The following is an 18928-nucleotide window of genomic DNA, read 5'->3' on the forward strand; positions in this document are numbered from 1 at the left end:
ACACTGAGGTCCAGCTCCGAGGGCCTTCTGGAGGTTCCCTCACTGCGAGAAGCAAAGTTACAGGGAACCAGGCAGAGGGCCTTCTCGGTGGTGGCACCCTCCCTGTGGAACACCCTTCAGATATCAATGAGATGAATAACGATACAACTTTTAGAAGACACCTGAAGGCAGCCCTGTTTTGGGAAGTTTTTAATGTGTGACATTTTAATGTATTTTTAATCTTTGTTGGAAGCCGTCCAGAGTGGCTGGGGAGACCCAGCCAGGTGGGCGGGGTACAAATAATAAATTATTATTATTATTACTTTGGAAGGGGACACTGTTTCCCAAATATGTCTCTTTGTCTCAATATGTTCTTCCTCCTTCTATGACCACAGATACCTGGCTGTGTGTTCATGCTGTCTCAGAATTTATTTCAGGTCAGGAAAGACACAAACATAGAGGGAACCCAGGACTGTCTGTGTGTGTACATTAAGGCTATCGAAAACAGCCTCTGCTTAAATCTGCTTAAAATTATCTTTATTTTAAAGGTGTTAGAATGTCCATGTGCAGACTTCAAGTTACCTCCATGTATTTTGACAAGGGATGTTTCCTGGAATGGGACTCATTTCTGCGGCTTCCACTAGCGCAAAAACTTACTTGAATCAGCCCCTCTACCTGCCGCATGGCCACCGCTGGCCCTCTAAGCTAGTCAGGTGGAAAATGCTGTCCTGTTAACATTGGAATAAGATCTCACTGCTAAGCTGGTCACCACCTGTGAGTGGATGTTTTTGGGGCATGTGGTTGGGTCAGTTTGTGAGACAGAAATTGGCCGCCCTGTGCTGGCTTCCCAGAATGAAAGAAGAAATGCAAAATGGAAACTCCTTCGGGTAAATGGGTGTTATTCATTTGCCGTTCATTTTGGATAATCTGCAACATTCTCTCCCCCCCCTCAGTGACCGGGAGGCAAAGATTCTTGACTATCAGACCCAGCAACAGAAGCTTCTCCCTCAGCTGGCAACCGCCTTTGCCTTTTACTTCGTTGCAAAATATCTGCGGGACTTCTTTGACAGGGGCTACATGGAAACCAAAGAAGGAAAGTTTGACTTGCTCCCTGAGGTAACGTGGAGAAAGATAAGCAATATCCCTTCAAGCCTTCCCTTAGAAACCTTTAAACTTTGAAAGGTGGGTAATAAAACAAACAAATGATCAGAAGAAGAAACCCAGAAGATTTTGAAATCTTTTTTTTAAAAAAAAAGAAGTATCAGGAAGAGGGCTACTTCAGACATATATCCACATTGCTTGATTTGCAATCAGATGTGTGAGGTGATATTTATCTACATTTACAGTGGTACCTCGGGTTAAGAACTTAATTCATTCCGGAGGTCCATTCTTAACCTAAAACTGTTCTTAACCTGAAGCACCACTTTAGCTAATGGGGCCTCCTGCTGCTGCTGCACCGCCGGAGCACGATTTCTGTTCTCATCCTGAAGCAAAGTTCTTAACCTGAAGCACTATTTCTGGGTTAGCGGAGTCTGTAACCTGAAGCGTATGTAACCCGAGGTACCACTGTACTTTAAAAATATTTACATGCAAAGCCCATCCAAAGCCGTTTACAACAATATAAACTCCCCCCCCCCCCGCCTTATAGAATATTAGTAAAACAATGCTAAAAACAATCCACAAGAATAAAACAGACTAAGAAAAAGTAACAGTTTATCTTAAAAGTGACACTAGTGGTGTGGCTGCTGCAGGCTTTCGCTCCTCAACTGATGTATTTTCCCCCCTCAACTGACAAACCTGCTTGTAAAAACCTGGCTGTTGAAGCTGATTTTAGATATGCAGGAAAGGCAAGTGTTACATTCCCTTCGAACTGTGCTGTTTCAAGCTCTGGGTGGTGGCAAAGCCGAGTGCCTCTCCCACATTTCCAAAAACAACACTTGCTAGATGTGGAAAGCTTGACGGAAACCTTTGCTTCTGAGGTACTTCCCTTTTCACATGCAGGGTTCATACAGACATGCGTCACCACATTAAAAAAACACTTTTGCCATCTTGAAATGGTCGAGTTTCAGTGGAGCATGTACTCGGTGCCGTCCTCCTGACTGAATTACCTGTTAAGTGAATTTTACCTTTGTGGGAATCTGCAGTTTCAGGGTTTAGTTCAGGGACAGTCATTGCAATGCCCTCCAGATGCCTTTGGACATTCCTGACCATTGACCATGCTGTCTGGGTCTGAGGGGAGCCAAAATCCACCAACATCCAGAGGCCGCCATGTTGGATATTCCCAGTATCATTGATAATGTGGCTAATTCCATAAACACAAACCAGAGTTTCTGACGTTGCACACAATCCAGTCAAAATCCAGCACTTTTAAGGGCTCGCTGGTGTCCAGTAAAAGGTCTTAATTGGTTTTAACTGACTCCCACAGGAATCAACGAAACTTGCTCTAGCTGCTATAGAGCACTGTCATGCTTATTCTTTGGTCTGATTGCAAATAAGTTTTGTAACCTATCCCAAGAATTTAGGACAGGTAACACTCCCGCGGCCATAAAAGATGACCTACGAATTTAAGCTGAGTAGGATGATAATAGGAAAGGATATAAACCGACAGACATTTCATACGTCACTGGTCCAGAGATGCTGCTCTGTAGAATGGGAAATGCAGAAGTGGTCCTCTCTTAATACTGTTCTTTCTGCCTTAATTCACAGCTTCATGCTCTTGCTGCAGGAATTAAAGTCATCGCCACAGACTACTGCTCAGCTGGAGTCGAGATTTGTCGGAAGGCCTGTGGGGGCCACGGCTACTCTCTTCTCAGTGGCCTGCCTTCCTTATTCACCAGGCAGGTGGCTGGTTGCACCTATGAGGGGGAAAACACTGTCCTCCTCCTGCAGACATCCAGGTAACTGCACTGAAAATCTATCCAAATCTGTCTTCCATCTTGCTTCCGAGGCCCTTGCCAAAGCCACTTTAGATATCAGAAGCTTTTCCACGATACGTTTCACGGTTTATTTTCAGGATTAAAACCATTTATACAGGAGGGTCTGAACTCTGAATTAGACCTTAATTGTTTAATCTGATTATTTGTATTTTGTCTGTTACTTTGTAAGGTAAAGGTAAAGGGACCCCTGACCATTAGGTCCAGTCATGACCAATTCTGGGGTTGCGGTGCTCATCTTGCTTTATTGGCCCAGGGAGCCGGCGTACAGCTTCCGGGTCATGTGGCCAGCATGACTAAGCCACTTCTGGCGAACCAGAGCAGCGCACAGAAATGGGGTTTACCTTCCCGCTGGAGCAGTACCTATTAATCTACTTGCACTTTGATGTGCTTTTGAACTGCTAGGTTGGCAGGAGCAGGGACAGAGCAACGGGAGCTCACCCCGTCGCGGGGATTCGAACCCCTGACCTTCTGATTGGAAAGTCCTAGGCTCTGTGGTTTAACCCACAGCGCCACCCGCATCCATCCCAATCTCCTTGTATTTGTATTGTTACTTTGCACTGTACCTTTAAACTCTACCACAGAGCACAGACATTTCATATGTCACTGGTCCATTTTCTGAAATTTGGAAAGTACAGTTCTCTACATGAGAACTGAAAACACCTTAAAAAAACCTACTTGAAACTAGGCAGCCAAAGTTGTTGTGTCTCAAGCAACTTCATGCGGATTTATTTAAGGGAGTGCTTGACTCTCCAAAATTCTGAAATGACGAGCTCCAAACTCAGCAACTGGGAAAAACTGACACGGATTGCATCCTTTTTTTAGGTGTTTACAGTTCTCATGTAGAGAACTGTACATTCCAATTCAGGGCACATTCCAATTTCTCAGCAGTCAATGCTGTTGAAGCTTATTTTGCAGGCAACCTTCTGTGAGGGAAGGGAAAGTTGTCATTTTGGCCAGAACTAAAACCTCTCGCAGGCTCAAGAAACAGGATTTCCAAATTTCAGAAAATGGAAGGATTATATAATTTGGTTGTTGTTGTGCCTGGGGACTAAGATAAGGATTAAGGAAAGATAGTGGTATGTGAGATGTTATGGGCCGAAAATCAGGATATGCAGTGCTCAAGTGTGCCAGTGTAACTCTTCTCTCTTCTGCAGACTCTGCCTGGCAGAAGAATGAGTGGAAGAATGATTGACAGTAGAGGAATGGAGTCAAATATTGGGTGGAGCTACGAGTGAGTGATAGGCAGATAACACCACTCTAGGATTATTTTTAATGAAAAGTGGGATTAGAAATCACTTAAGCGAATTGAGCGTTGATTGGAAAATGACAGCTGACTGACTGCAAGAGACAGAAAGAAATGGAGAATGAGATGAAAGAGACAGGCAGACAGAAAGCAAGCAACTGTAAAAGAGGATAGCTGTTTTTGAAATACCATTGAATCTTCTGTATGCAATAACTGCTTGTTCTGGATGTTGTGTTCCTTAATCAATTGTCTGCTCAGCATTTAAACTGTGTTCTGGTCTGGGTGGATTCTAAGGTCCACACGTCTCATCCTGGGTGGCTTGTGCAGATGTATTTGGGTAAGAATATAAAGGGAGAGGCCTGCTGGTGGCAGCAGGTATTTTGTGGGAAGTCTGTACTCAGTGGAGTCTTTGAGTGACTAATCTAGTGGCCTCCTGGGGGTGGGCCTTTGTAGGAGACTCTGGAATAGTGATTCTGACAAATATATTTTTTGTGTTTTCTCTGCCAACAAGTAGGGTTGCAAACCCAGCACACTTAAGAATGCAAGATAGAGTTGCTGAGGATTCTGCAGCAGAGTCAATATCCTGAGATATAGCCATGTTGCATGTTCTTAAATGGGATGCGGGTGGCACTGGGTTAAGCCACAGAGCCTAGGACTTGCTGATCAGAAGGTCGACGGTTCGAATCCCCGCAATGGGTGAGCTCCTGTTGCTCGGTCCCTGCTCCTGCCAACCTAGTGGTTCAAAAGCACGCCAACGTGCAAGTAGATAAATAGGTACCGCTCCGGCGGGAAGGTAAACGGCGTTTCCGTGCGCTGCTCTGGTTCGCCAGAAGCGGCTTAGTCATGCTGGCCACATGACCCGGAAGCTGTACGCCGGCTCCCTCGGCCAGTAAAGCGAGATGAGCGCCGCAACCCCAGAGTCGGCCACGATTGGACTTAATGGTCAGAGGTCCCTTTACCTTTACCTTTATGTTCTTAAATATCTTTCTCCCCCTGGCCTGCCTATTAACTATCCTGTTTTCCAGTTATTTGTATCATGAGTCGTACAGAAACATTGCCTTATCTGTGGCCCTGCTTTTTAACCGCTGAAAAATAAGTGTTTGGAAACAAGGTGCCTAGTTCAGCAAATGCCTCTGGGATGAGGATGTGGCTCAGTTCTCATTTTCTTTGTCATTAGGTTTCTGGTCAAGTGCCTTGGGGTGGCACAAAGCGGCCAGCCTCTTCCTTCATCAGTTGCTTACCTGACTTCTGAAAGCTTTGGGAAATGCCAAGCCCAGGAAAAGAGAGACTTCCTCAATCCTGACGTTTACACTGAAGCTTACAGGCACAGAGCATTCAGGTTGGTACAGAGATGCTGGAATCCAAGTTTTGCTTGGGTGGGTTTTTTTTGGGGGGGGGGTGAGGATTTCTTGCATGTCTCATCTTAAAGGCACAGGATGATAAACAACAGGAGATCAAATAAGGTGTAATAGTGATCAGGGAAGGCTTTGGTCCAAGTTGTATCAGTCTAACCTACCTCATGGGGTTGTTTTGTGATATTACAATTGCTCCCCCAAACTCCCTTGATGAAGGGCTGATTACATAAGCCCTATTTGAAGGCTGAAAGATTCTGTTCCCCGTGACCCTGAAATTACTAGTTGAATGTGTTAACTGTTTTTAGAATGCTTTTTGAAATGGTTTATATCAGGGATTCTCGAACTGTAGTCTGTGCACCACCAGTGAACTACGAGTTTCATTCATTCAGTTCATGTCATGGCTGCATTAAAAACACATTATTTTTTTAATTGTATTTTTATTGCTTCTTTTGTTTCTTATGTTGTCTTTTATCTTGTTAGAATTTCAAATCTATGGGGTGCAAAAGGGCAATGCAATAAAATGCAATTTAAGAGCAAGATGCAAATGTTCTGAATGCAGGATAAATTCATCATATAACAGGGGACTTATTTGTACCGTATTTTTCGCTCTATAAGATGCACCAGACCATAAGACGCACCTAGTTTTTGGAGGAAGAAAACAAGAAAAAAAAATATTCTGAATCCCTGTGCAGCAATCCCTCTTGCTGTTCTGGCTTCAGCGATAGCTGCACAGCCTGCATTCGCTCCATAAGACGCACACACATTTCCCCTTACTTTTTAGGAGGGGAAAATGTGCATCTTATAGAGCGAAAAATCTAGAAGTGGGGTAAGAGCTTCTGTGGAGAGAGGCTGGTACGTGTGCATATTGCCCAAGCTATACATTCATCAAAACATGGTGGTAGAGTTCTTAGGTGGTAGTAGGAGGGATTGCCATCACTTTAGACCTTATGACTTTGGGGGGGGGGGGGAAGCTCCAACATTTTTTTCTAAGAGCTGTTTTAATTTGCATGGAGTTTTTGTGCTTTACATCATGGACCATTAAAAACTGGTGAAGACACCTGCATGATACAGCCCAGATTTCTGTCAACTTCATTCTCCCCCATGTGCAGACCAGACCTTTGTTTCTGCCATTTAGGTGCATTTTTTAAAAATAGCCATAAATATTTGCAAAATTGTTGACAGTTTTTTGGGTGTCTATAATAGTTACTGATGGAGCGTCTCCACCCCCATCATGCAGCCCGGACACGGAGGTCCAGCTCCGAGGGCCTTCTGGTGGTTCCCTCACTGCGAGAAGTGAGGTTACAGGGAACCAGGCAGAGGGCCTTCTTGGTGGTGGCGCCCGCCCTGTGAAATGCCCTCCCATCAGATTTCAAGGAAATAAACAACTATCTGACTTTTAGAAGACACCCGAAGGCAGCCCTGTTTAGGGAAGTTTTTAATGTTTGATGTTTTGTCGTGTTTTTAATATTCTGTTGGAAGCCGCCCAGAGTGGCTGGGGAAAATAATAAATTACTATTGTTATTTTAATCTTTCCCTATAGAGTTGCAAGAAACGCAGCTGTAAAACTCCAGGGTTTGGTTCAGCAGGGAATGGCACAGCACGACGCTTGGAACAGGTGCTCTGTCCAACTTGCCCAGGCTGCCATGGTTGGTAAAAACTTTGTAGCTTCACCCACTACTGGCTCTTCTGCCAGGAATCCTGTCTCGTAAACTGCACTTGAAAAACTAAGCCAACAACAACAACAACAACAACAACAACAACAACAACAAACAGTATATCATATTGTGTTGCATCCTGATCCCATTTTTAAAAAGCCCTGTTTTGTATAAGAACATGATACTGATGTTTCTAGGTCTAAGCAGCACCTTGTTAAAGGAGGAGTGGCTAACCTTTGACCCTCAAGATCTTGCTGGACTTCATCTCCCATAATCCCTGGCGACTGATCATTCTGGCCAGGACTGATAGGAGTTAGAATCCAGCAAACTCTGGAGGAGTCTTTTTGTAAACTGCTTTGAGGGCTTTTAAAAATTTTTAACAATCCAGTAGTCTATACATTTTATGAAACGGATAAATAAAAATAACCGTACCTGGAGATGCCAAGGATTGAACCGGGGCCCTCAGATGATCTTCCCCTGAGCTACGACTTTCCCTAAATGGGTGTGTGTGGTGATGAACAGTAGAAAGAACTGGCGAGAGATCATTTTGTCTCACTCTAAATCATTTCGGGACTTTCTGCTGTGGGGAGTGATGCATAAATTCAGTCCACCTAACCCAGCTCAGGATTTCTTTTAAGAGTTGTGGAAGCAGGACCCCATAATAGACAGAGTAATGGAGTGGAGGTTTTGGGAAAGGAGTGAGGAACGGATTTGCAGGCTTATGCCTTTGCTGTGGAAACACAGGCATGCCAGACACAGCCCCCAGTCATGTGGGAGCACATTGGAGACAATCAGCTCCCACTCAGCTAGGGGCTGAGTCTGAAAGGCACTGCGGTCACCTTGATATTGGGGTCATATCCGCACCAGGCATTTAAAGCCCCCTTCCCACAAAGAAACCTGGGGTCTGTCATATGCTGAGAGTTGTTAGGAGACCTCTCACAGAGCCATGTTCAAATTCCCGCGACGGGGTGAGCTCCCGTTGCTCTGTCCCATGCTCCTGCCAGCCTAGCAGTTTGAAAGCATGCTAGTGCAAGTAGATAAATAGGTACCGCTGTGGCAGGAAGGTAAAAGGTGTTTCTGTGCTCTCTGGTTTCCGTCACGGTGTCCCGTTGTGACAGAAGTAGTTTAGTCCTGCTGGCCACATGACCTGGAAAGCTGTCTGTGGACAAACGCCGGCTCCCTCGGCCTGAAAGCGAGATGAGCGCCTCAACCCCATAGTCGCCTTTGACTGGACTTAACCGTCCAGGGGTCCTTAACCTTTTTACTTTTATAACGGTGCTTTAAATGTGGGTGTGACCTCTAACAGTTAGGCTGGAGACAATTCCTGGTTCCACAATGCCACCGCTTCCCCCCAAGGCGAGTTATCGCACAGAGGTGAATGGTGCTTGCTTCTAGCTGTTTTTACTTTGGCAGGCTCACAGCCAATACATCGTGGTGGAAAAATTTGTCAAAGCGCTGGAGACGTTTGGAAAAGAGGCTGCCATCCAGAGGGTCCTTAAGCATCTCTGCGACCTCTATGCCTTGCATGGGATCTTCTCTGACTTGGGAGACTTTGTGCAGGATGGCTACCTTTCTACAAAGCAATCTGACATGGTGACCGAATCGTACCTGGATCTCCTGGCTGTCGTTCGGTGAGGTTATTCTCTTTTTCTGCTAAGGGCTTAATACCGTTGGTTCCATGTTTGGAACATGCGTTGTGTTGTAACAGTCATTAAACAATACTGTATATGAAACTAGCAAGCTGCCCAACATTAGGATGGGTGAAAGCCATTATTCACCCATCAAATAGAAAATGTCTCTTTGACCTTTTGGTCAGTTTCCTACTCCGATGACGTCTCTTGTGGCTTATCGAGATCTTGTCTGTTTTTAATAAAAACAATCAGATAAAGATATTGCAGTAAGCATTGCGTTCCTGCTGGCTCTGAAATTTTGAAAAGCGCAGAAGCCGCGACCTCTCCGTTTCCCAACGGAAGCGGATGCCTCAGCACCGGCAGGTGGTTTTGATGCAAAATCAGCTGCGTGGGCTTTTTGAAGAAGTCAGAAATATTTACTCTAAAGACGTTTATCAAATCGCTTCCAATAAGGAGGGTGACTATGATGTCGTGACTTCACCACGAAGCGTAAAAGCATTAAAAGATAAAGTTATTGTTTGCATGCCATTAATGGATTATCTTCGGGGTTTACCTTGGTGGATTGAAATTAAAGAGACACAATCTGTAACTGATAGATGGTAAAGTAAATTGTTCTGCTGGCTCCCCTGTGAAACTTACATTTTCTTATTATTTTCAGTTATCCCATGTGTATCTCCTTTCATTTGTCTGGGATCACAATATATCTACCCAGCATAGAATAACACTACTGGGTTTATTCTGGGTTATAAAACCCAAAGCAACGGGTGCCCCTGGATATCAAAATAGTATCTTCCATACCTAGCTCTGAGAACAGATTTATTTGTGCAGTCAAGAGGCAAATTGATTATCTAGTGATGGAGGTAAAGGTAAAGGGACCCCTGACCATTAGGTCCAGTCGTGGCCGACTGGGGTTGTGGCGCTCATCTCGCTTTACTGGTCGAGGGAGCCGGCGTACAGCTTCCGGGTCATGTGGCCAGCATGACTAAGCCGCTTCTGGCAAACCAGTGCAGTGCACGGAAATGCCGTTTACCTTCCCGCCGGAGCAGTACCTATTTATCTACTTGCACTTTGACGTGCTTTTGAACTGCTAGGTTGGCAGGAGCAGGGACCGAGCAACGGGAGCTCACCCCGTCGCGGGGATTTGAACCGCCAACTGGACAAAGTTAATGTTTATGCTGCAAAAGGAACAAAAAAGCTTTCTGGCACTTCTAGGGTGCAGAGCAAGTATTAGGGGTTTTATTTGGTTTTTATGGAGTAGAAATTGTGACTTGTATATTGGGGCTCATTAAGTTTCCTTTGCTCTTTTTCAGGAAAGATGCTGTGCCCTTAGTGGATGCCTTTGATTTCTCAGACGCTAATTTAAATTCAGCCCTTGGCTGCTACGACGGTCAAGCCTATCAGAGGCTTTACGAGTCGGCCAAGAAGTCACCAACCAACCACCAGGTGAGAACAGCGCAGGCCAAAGTCAACAGGCATCCAGACAACTTAAAGGAGAGGCCTACCGGTGCTTCCCCGTTTAACGTGAATTACCATGTCTTTCGCTCTATAAGACATACTTTCCCCCTCCTAAAAAGTAAGGAGAAATGTGTGTGCGTCTTATGGAGCGAATGCAGGCTGCGCAGCTATCGCTGAAGCCAGGAGAGCGAGAGGGATCAGTGCGCACCTATCCCTCTTGATCTCCTGGCTTCAGGGATAGCCTCCCAAAGCCTCCTGAGCACAGCGGGAGCGCTCCCGCTGTGCTCAGGAGGCTTCGCGTTGCTTTTGCTGAAGCCAAGAGAGCAAGAGGGGTCAATCCCTCTTGCTCCCCTGGCTTCACTTCGCTGGAGAGCCGCTGCGCAGCTTTCCCTCTCTGCGCAGTGCCCCTTCAGAGAAGCAGCAGGAGAAATGGAGCCCCTTCCATTTCTCCTCCCGCTTTGCTGGAGACGTGCTGAGCAGAGAGGGAGAGAACATTTTTTTTCTTGTTCTCCTCCGCTAGAACTGGGTGCGTCTTATGGTCGGGTGCGCCTTATAGAGCAAAAAATACAGTAATTGCCATGCTGCACTAGAGCAGGGCAAAGCCTGCTTTCCATACTGAGCCGAAATTTAATTATGGAAAGCACATTTGTGTTTAATCTATGCAGACTGAGCACAAATTAAACATTTGCGTCCAATTTGCATAACTTAATGCATATTAGCATTCCACAATGCATAGTTTGGATTTGCACGGTGCAGAATTCTGGACCGTTGTGACAGATTTAGCCCAAAATACAAGCAGCCCTGAGCATCGTAAACAGTACAGTGGTACCTCGGGTTAAGAACTTAATTCGTTCCGGAGGTCCGTTCTTAACCTGAAACTGTTCTTAACCTGAAGCACCACTTTAGCTAATGGGGCCTCCTGCTGCCGCCGCGCCGCTGGAGCCCGATTTCTGTTCTCATCCTGAAGCAAAGTTCTTAACCTGAAGCACTATTTCTGGGTTAGCGGAGTCTGTCACCTGAAGCGTATGTAACCCGAGGTACTACTGTAGATGGAACAGGGCAGGGAAGTGTTAACTGGAGCCAAAAAGTGCAGGGGGGGGTGAGTTTGGGGTGGTTCGGGGCAAGCTTTATTTTTAGGGGAGGGCTGACGGGAGCTTTGGAGAAGGCGGGGGAAATAAGGAGAGTTGAGGGGTGATATGGCATTAGCAAAAAAAAAAAAAAGAGCAGGGAGTGAAAAGAACACAGATCAGCTGATGCACAGAAAGATGGAGAAACAGGAAGAGAAGAGGGTCAAGGCACACTTATATAAAGGGTTGTGTGCACTCCACACTGCTGCGCAGAAAGGTGAGGGGGCACACCAGATTTGCTATGGGGCACATGTATTTTTAGGAAAGGCAATTTTCTAGCTCTGGCGACTGCAGGGAGAAGCATGAATGTACATTGTCAGCATCTAACAATCTTCAGTGCCGCAGTAGGAGCTTAATAGGACTCCCAGCAGCCAACAGGGTGAGCTGTTCTTTGGATTTCCCCCCAAGCAGCAAAACCAGAATCACAGGGAAGCCGAAGAGGGGCACAGCTCTTGACTAAAATCAGAGGAAGAAACGGGGCAGCTGTTGTGGGTTTCCTTTAAACCATGATTCAATAACTGAGAATAGATTCTGCAAAATAGGGAAATCATCTGCACGATTTGCTTAACTGTGCACTTAATAGAATCCAGGTTTTATTGCTGCAGAGTTTGGGCGCTGTGGGTTAAAACACAGAGCCTAGGACTTGCTGATCAGAAAGTCGGCGGTTTGAATCCCTGTGACGGGGTGAGCTCCCATTGCTCGGTCCCTGCTCCTGCCAACCTAGCAGTTCGAAAACACATCAAAGTGCAAGTAGATAAATAGGTACCACTCTGGCGGAAAGGTAAACAGCGTTTCTGTGTGCTGCTCTGGTTCGCCAGAAGCGGCTTAGTCATGACCCAGAAGCTGTACGCCGGCTCCCTTGGCCAATAAAGCAAGTTGAGCACCGCAACCCCAGAGTCGGTCACGACTGGACCTAATGGTCAGGAGTCCCTTTACCTTTACCTTTACCTATTAGTAATGTCGGTAAAATACAGGCATGTTTCTCTCTTGCATATCTCCAAGGGAGAATGAGACAGCTCAGTGCAGAGCCCTGCTTATTTGCAAGGCTTGGGAGCCTGACCCCGATGCAGTTGAAAGCTGTGTTCCTCCTGAGGGCCTTAGGAGGACATAGCTGACATGCAGGCGTCTTTTAATTTTGTGACTGCTGTCACCACCTGCAGTGATCATGGAGCCCAAGAAAGTAAAATCTCTCGCTGCCTCCATTTCTTCCCCTTCTAATTGCCAGGAGGTGATGGGACCAGTGGCCATGATCTAAATTTTTTTGATGTTGAGCTTCAGGGCATATTTTGCGGTCTCCTCTTTCACCCTCATTAAGAGGTAAAGGTACCCCTGCCCGTACGGGCCAGTCTTGCCAGACTCTAGGGTTGTGCGCTCATCTCACTCTATAGGCCGAGAGCCAGCACTGTCCGCAGACACTTCCGGGTCACGTGGCCAGCGTGACAAGCTGCATCTGGCGAGCCAGCGCAGCACACGGAATGCCGTTTACCTTCCCGCTGGTAAGCGGTCCCTATTTATCTACTTGCACCCGGGGTGCTTTCGAACTGCTAGGTTGGCAGGCGCTGGGACCGAGCGATGGGAGCGCACCCCGCTGCGGGGATTCGAACCGCCAACCTTTCGATCGGCAAGTCCTAGGCACTGAGGCTTTTACCCACAGCGCCACCCGCGTCCCTTTTCACCCTCATTAAGAGGTTCTTTAATTCCTTCTCAGCACTTACTGACCATTATTAGGTGATGTGTGTGGCCTGCATCTTAGCTGCTGCAGGAACACACTGCACATAAGCACGTCTTCCTACAGCGCCTTTTCCAAACATGACCTTCATACCGGTTCCATTGCTGAACTCTGCAGCTGGGCAAGAGCCCATAAGCCCTGCCTTTACCCTGTTCAGTCTTGACACTAAAGAAGGAAGCACAGGGTTAGACAGGAAGTTGATTCCTCCACTGACTGACTATGCGATTGACACTCACTTTCTGTCTCCTCAACAGGACAACCGGATTTTTGAGACGTATTTGAAGCCGCTTTTCCGGAATGCCCTGTCCAAGCTGTGAAAGGAGGAAATGAAGCAGAGAGGCAGCTCCCCCCCCCCCCCCCGCCCTGCTGCTCTCAAAGCAACAACAACGTTTATTGATTAATGTAAACCCATAAAATGTAGTGGCCGACTGCCTTTCTCTTGAGTTTTCCTGGCAAGCGGAAGGCAGCCAGCGAATCTGAACAATTTGCTTTGGCGGTGGGGAGATGCCTTTTAACTTCACCAAATAAGCCAAGTTTTATTTTATTTCGCTGTGCACAGCAGCCCTTACTGACAAGGTATGTGCCAGCCCAGTCCACCAGAATTACTGCCACGAGATCAGTCCACCAGCCGTTTTAGGGCTGGGATTGGGGAACCTGTGGCCCTCCAGATATGGCTGAACTACAGCTCCCATCATCCTTGACCATTGGTCATGCTGACCAGAGCTAGGAGGAGCGCCACAATTCCCTCCCTTGCTTTAGGATCTGGACCAGGACCAAGAGGGTAGCAGTTCTACAGAACCCCCTAGAGAGTCAGTGTGGTGTAGTGGTTAAGAGCAGTGGACTCGTAATCTGGTGAACCAGGTTCGCATCCCCGCTCTTCCACATGCAGCTGCTGGGTGACCTTGGGCCTAGTCATACTTCAGAGCCCCACTCACCTCACAGAGTGTTTGTTGTGGGGGAGGAAGGGAAAGGAGATTGTTAGCCGCTTTGAGACTCCTTCGGGTAGTGATAAAATGGGATATCAAATCAAACTCTTCTTCTTCCCTATAGCAACTTTATTGATGGCAGAATTCCGGTGATGGCAGAAGGCATTGCTATGGCTCTTCTCAGGGCCTGGCCACACCCACCAATTGATGTCATATGACCTCAGGTAAAGCCTCGGCTGCAAAGGAGCAACTGGGAGCATTAAATTGGGGCTCCCAGTTGTTCCTTTTGCAAGCAGGGCTTGCAATGTAAATCTGGAGCGGAATGCAAGCTGCACCATTTCACCCAGGTCAGATCCACTTGATGTCATACGACATCAAGTATGACATCATACTTGTCATATGTATGACAACCAAAAATGATTCCGCCCCCTTTTCTTACACACACGTTTCCTGCGTGGAAATTCGCCTTCACTAATGTAAGAAGAGGCATGGAATGGTCCGTAATGACGATTCTTGTTTTTAATACTTTCAGGGAAACGCACCTATTCTCCAAGTGCCTAACCAGTAAAAAAGAAAGAAAGAAACTCGCCAAGATGCCTTTAAGAACCACCAGACCCTTAGGATGTAATTGTAGGTCTCTCAAACCCACCTCGCAACCTCTAATTTAAAATCTGACTGTGGTGACAGAGCTTGCACTAAATTAAAGATCCTGCACAGGAAAGACAGGGGTATAGATGTTTTAAATTAATTTCACACAGGCACCAGGCTGGCAGAAGCACACAAGCTGAAATTAAGCTAATGATCAAGTTCCATTTAATCAGCTTGCAAGTGTGCAATTTAGGAAGAGCACTTTTAAGCAAATAAATTGCCATTCAGTGGGGAAGGGATGCAAGTTCGTTCCCTGCCTATAAAAGGAACAATGGCCTCATCCACAGGCACCTCTGCTAACCTACCAGTGAATTGTTATGAGGATAAAATGTGGGGAAAGCCATGTATGCCATGTGAAGCTCCTTGGAGGATGCAGGGGATACATATGTGTCTCGCCCCCTTTTAGTGATAGACTACTACAATGCACACCATGTGGGACTTACCTTGAAGACTGTGCAAAAGCTGACGCTACTGCTGCTGCCAGGTAAACACATGGGGCAGCAAGAGGGGCTCGTGTGTCACCAATCCTTAAAGTGCTGCACGGGCTGCCTATGAGCTAACTGTGCCTGATTCAAGGGATTGGTACAAAACCCCAAGTGGCTTGATACTCAAGTACTTAAAACAAGTGCCTTCCTCAGTTTTTGTCAGTTCAGGGTTAGAGATGGCAAAGCTGTGCTTGTAGCCCCTTGGAGAGACATGGGCCATGGGGCCGCGATGCAAAGCAGAGACTTCTCGGTGGTGTCTCCTTGATTGTGGAATTCCATCCTGGTGGAAAGCTGGCTCCCCACCCCCACTATCATTCTTGAAAACTTAGAACATACTTTAGTACAGAGCTGGACTGAAGTTCAGCAGTCTAGGTATCGCCGTCTGTTGAATTGTATTTCATTGCTGATAAGGGTTTTATGGTTTTATGCATATTTTATTTTTATGATTATTGTGCAGCACTTTGAGCTTCTACGAGAGGGGAGAAGGCTGAGGAACAAAGAGCAATAAATAATGATCTTGTGAATAAATTAAAGGAGCGCAGTAAAGGAATGGGGGAAATCCTCTACTGGCGTTTAAAGTTTAAGAGCAAGAGGCTGCATGTGCGACTGTGGTTGGAACGTGAAAACTCGGACTGAGGAGTCTAGGATTCAAATCTACACTCAGCCATGAAGCTCATTTGTTGGTCCTTGAGCTGTCACCTTCCCTCATCCTAAACTGCCTCCTTTGTTGTTAGGTTAAAGTGCAAAGGGGGTGGAGGGCAAAGAACCATGGAGTCCTGAAGTCCGGGAGGAAAGGCACAGAATAAAAAGGTAATACCTTCAAGCTGAGGTGAAGATGAAGGAGGGATCGTAACAGCTTGACAAAGGCCACCTAATGAGTTTGTAATCAAGCTACAAGTTGAATAGAGGATTTGTTTCCTCACACTTAAGTCACTGTGCTGTATCTGTAGCTCATTAATGCACTACGTCAATGTAGCTCCATGGCGTCATTAGTACTTTAAACAAAAAGAAAGTGTCATTTGCAAGTGGAGCTGTTCAAAATCCAAGAGGTGATGGGTCTATCTTCCCCATACAATGTTGTTCTATTTTTAAATGGCGCCGCTTAATTTTTTTTAGATTCTGCTATTCGTACGTTGAACAATTCTAGCCATTGCAAATAAAAACATGTGATGCCACATTGTCTCATTGAAACGATCGGTGTTGTCTCATATATGGAGACATATATGAGGAGAAAACAGCTTTTGGGGAAGGGTGCAGAATTTATTGGTGCTGGAACCCTCCAAATCTACTGCTAACTGGATTTAAATGCTGGAAAGGGTTTGAGTAAAGAATCAAGCGAACCTTGGCTGAAGCTAGCAGGGCCTCTGCTTGAGGTTTAGAAATGTTTTTAGTCTTGAGTTAAATTTTGCAGGCCTCCGTTGTCTTCAAATTCCACATTCCCCCTTCTTGCATTCTATCTTCTGGGATTATTTTATTTGGGAGAGTTTGGTAAAACGGCCGGCTGATACAGGTCCACTGAAACAGCCTCTTACTTATCGAAGTCGTCTCACAAAATTAATGAGCCTATTTGTAGTAACCAGGCAGCTGCTGCAAAGCAGAGGGACAAGCAAGCTATTTCGCTTTAGTAGCAAAATACAGTGGTACCTCGGGTTACATACACTTCAGGTTACAGACTCCCCTAACCCAGAAGTAGTACCTCGGGTTAAGAACTTTGCTTCAGGATGAGAATAGAAATTGTGCTCTGGCGGTGCGGCAGCAGTGGGAGGCCCCATTAGCTAAAGTGGTACCTCAGGTTAAGAACAGTTTCAGGTTAAGAACGGACCTCTGGAACGAATCAAGTACGTAACCAGAGGTACCACTGTACATTAACAACCCTCTGCCACTATTCCAGCAACTCCCGCATCCAAGGTGGTGCCAAATGCTCTGCTTTCCTTTGGACCACATCAGTGAGGACGAGAGGGCGATCTTGTTGTCTGGGCAGCCCAAGACCTCCCTACACACTGCCCATTATCATTTATCACCCACCCTTCACTCTAAGGTTCCAGGATGTGTTACAAAACTTGAACACAATATTGAAAACAGCTGAGAACATAACCAATTTTAAAAAAACCTCTTATACCTAAACTTTCCCGAAGTTTTTAGCAAACTTTATTGAACTTTTTTGTGCTTTTACTGCTTTCATATACCGTATTTTTCGCCCTATAGGACGCACTTTTTCCCCTCCAAAAATGAAGGGGAAATGTGTGTGTGTGTCCTATGGGGCGAGTGCAGGCTTTCGCTGAAGCCCTCTCGCTCTCCAGGCTTCAGGAGAGCCCCACCGCCAGCCCCACAAGCTCGGGGGACAGTGGGGAGGCGCAGCGCACCATCCCGCTGTCCCCCGACGTGGTTTGGAGGCTGGCGGAGGGCTTCCCCCTCCCCCAGCCGCGCAAGCTCCCAGAGCGATGCTGAAGCTGCCCACAGCTTCGGCATCGCTCTGACTCCTGTTCTGGGGGCTGGGGTCGGGGGAAGCTCGGGCTTCCCCCGCCCCAGCCCCGCGTGTGTGGGGGGGAATAATTTTTTTCCCTTTATTCCCCCCCCCCCAAATCTAGGTGCGTCCTATGGGCCGGTGTGTCCTATAGGGCGAAAAATACGGTAATAGGCCGCTTAGATTTCTTTCTCTTTTTTTGGTCTTTAACTGAGCAAAAAATAAACAAACACTGTAGGGGAAAACACGCTGGCGCAAGCGTCCTTTATCTGCCTGAGGCAGAAACCTCCCTCCCTCCCTCCCTCTGACATCACTAAAGAAGCAAAAGCAAGACTTAATGACTTTTTAATTAAAAACCCTTCAGGCCGTTCGCAAGCAAGGTTGCAACAATTATTGAATGAATAGGTACGCACACAAACACACACACACCTGAATGCCGTGTTCCAGAACTGCTTTCTGTGCGAGCTCTAAAACATGACCTTAAAGGCATCTCACGTTGTAATATTTATAATACTGTTTCTCTCACGTTTCTTGTCCTTGTGTATTTCATCGTATAAGGGACATCCGGTTATATCTGTGTTACTACAAGCCCCATGCACAAACACAAAGCGAGAGAGACTGCTGCAATTGTACATTTCTAAATACTTTATCTGCATCCACGAGAAACAAGCTTTTTGTTTGTTTTAATGGCAGAGAAGGTCGTCTCCTGTGTTCTTAAGAGGACCCTCTGTTGTCCCGAGTGCTCATCTGGAGGCTGGGAGAGCAAAGGGTGTTCTGGCATCTATTAGCGCTAAGCAGGCGCAGAACACAAGCGCTCAGATGGTATGAGGTCATAAGCCTGGGAGGGGTGGGAAGGCTTCGTGAAAGATCCCCGAATGACGGGAGATCAGCAGTGGCATCTGTGCATCCCCACAATGCAAATGCAACAGCAATACAATAAAATGTATAGGAAACATACGTGCAGACTCGCTACTTCTTCCCCTTACAAGCAAAACTGTAAAGCAACATTTGTTTTTTAACCCCATTCAAAGAACATTTGGTAGGGCCTCAGAGGACCAGATCAAATTGTTTCAAGGGCTAGATCTGGCCTGCAGCGTGCCAGCTGGCCTTCGTTATTCTACGGGAAGATGCAATTCTTCACAATTATATTCCTCTCGCCCAGCCCAGCTGCCATGTGTAATATAGATCCCTAAATCCTGACATTGCAGCGCTGTCATTATTTTGCTTAGAAAATTCCAACCAGTGATTCTAAAAAGTTTTCTTCATTTCCATTTACTCCTATCCATCTTGGAATA

The 18928-nt window shown here is 46.3% G+C and overlaps 1 protein-coding gene across 2 annotated transcripts in view; it reads left to right on the plus strand.

Annotated features, from left to right (window-relative positions):
* ACOX2 (acyl-CoA oxidase 2) overlaps window positions 1–16344 on the plus strand; it is a 33621-nt gene extending 17277 nt beyond the window's left edge. For both annotated transcript variants that reach the window (XM_028719591.2, XM_028719592.2), the window contains exons 10-16: window positions 933–1095; window positions 2686–2876; window positions 5336–5497; window positions 7054–7159; window positions 8582–8799; window positions 10110–10242; window positions 13365–16344. In XM_028719591.2, coding sequence (XP_028575424.2) covers window positions 933–1095; window positions 2686–2876; window positions 5336–5497; window positions 7054–7159; window positions 8582–8799; window positions 10110–10242; window positions 13365–13427 — 1036 coding nt within the window. In that variant the 3' untranslated portion in view covers window positions 13428–16344. The remainder of the gene's footprint in view (window positions 1–932; window positions 1096–2685; window positions 2877–5335; window positions 5498–7053; window positions 7160–8581; window positions 8800–10109; window positions 10243–13364) is intronic.
* Window positions 16345–18928: the final 2584 nt, after the last annotated feature.

This window comes from Podarcis muralis, chromosome 2 (genome assembly GCF_964188315.1).
Source record: "Podarcis muralis chromosome 2, rPodMur119.hap1.1, whole genome shotgun sequence".
Classification (NCBI taxonomy): domain Eukaryota; kingdom Metazoa; phylum Chordata; class Lepidosauria; order Squamata; family Lacertidae; genus Podarcis; species Podarcis muralis.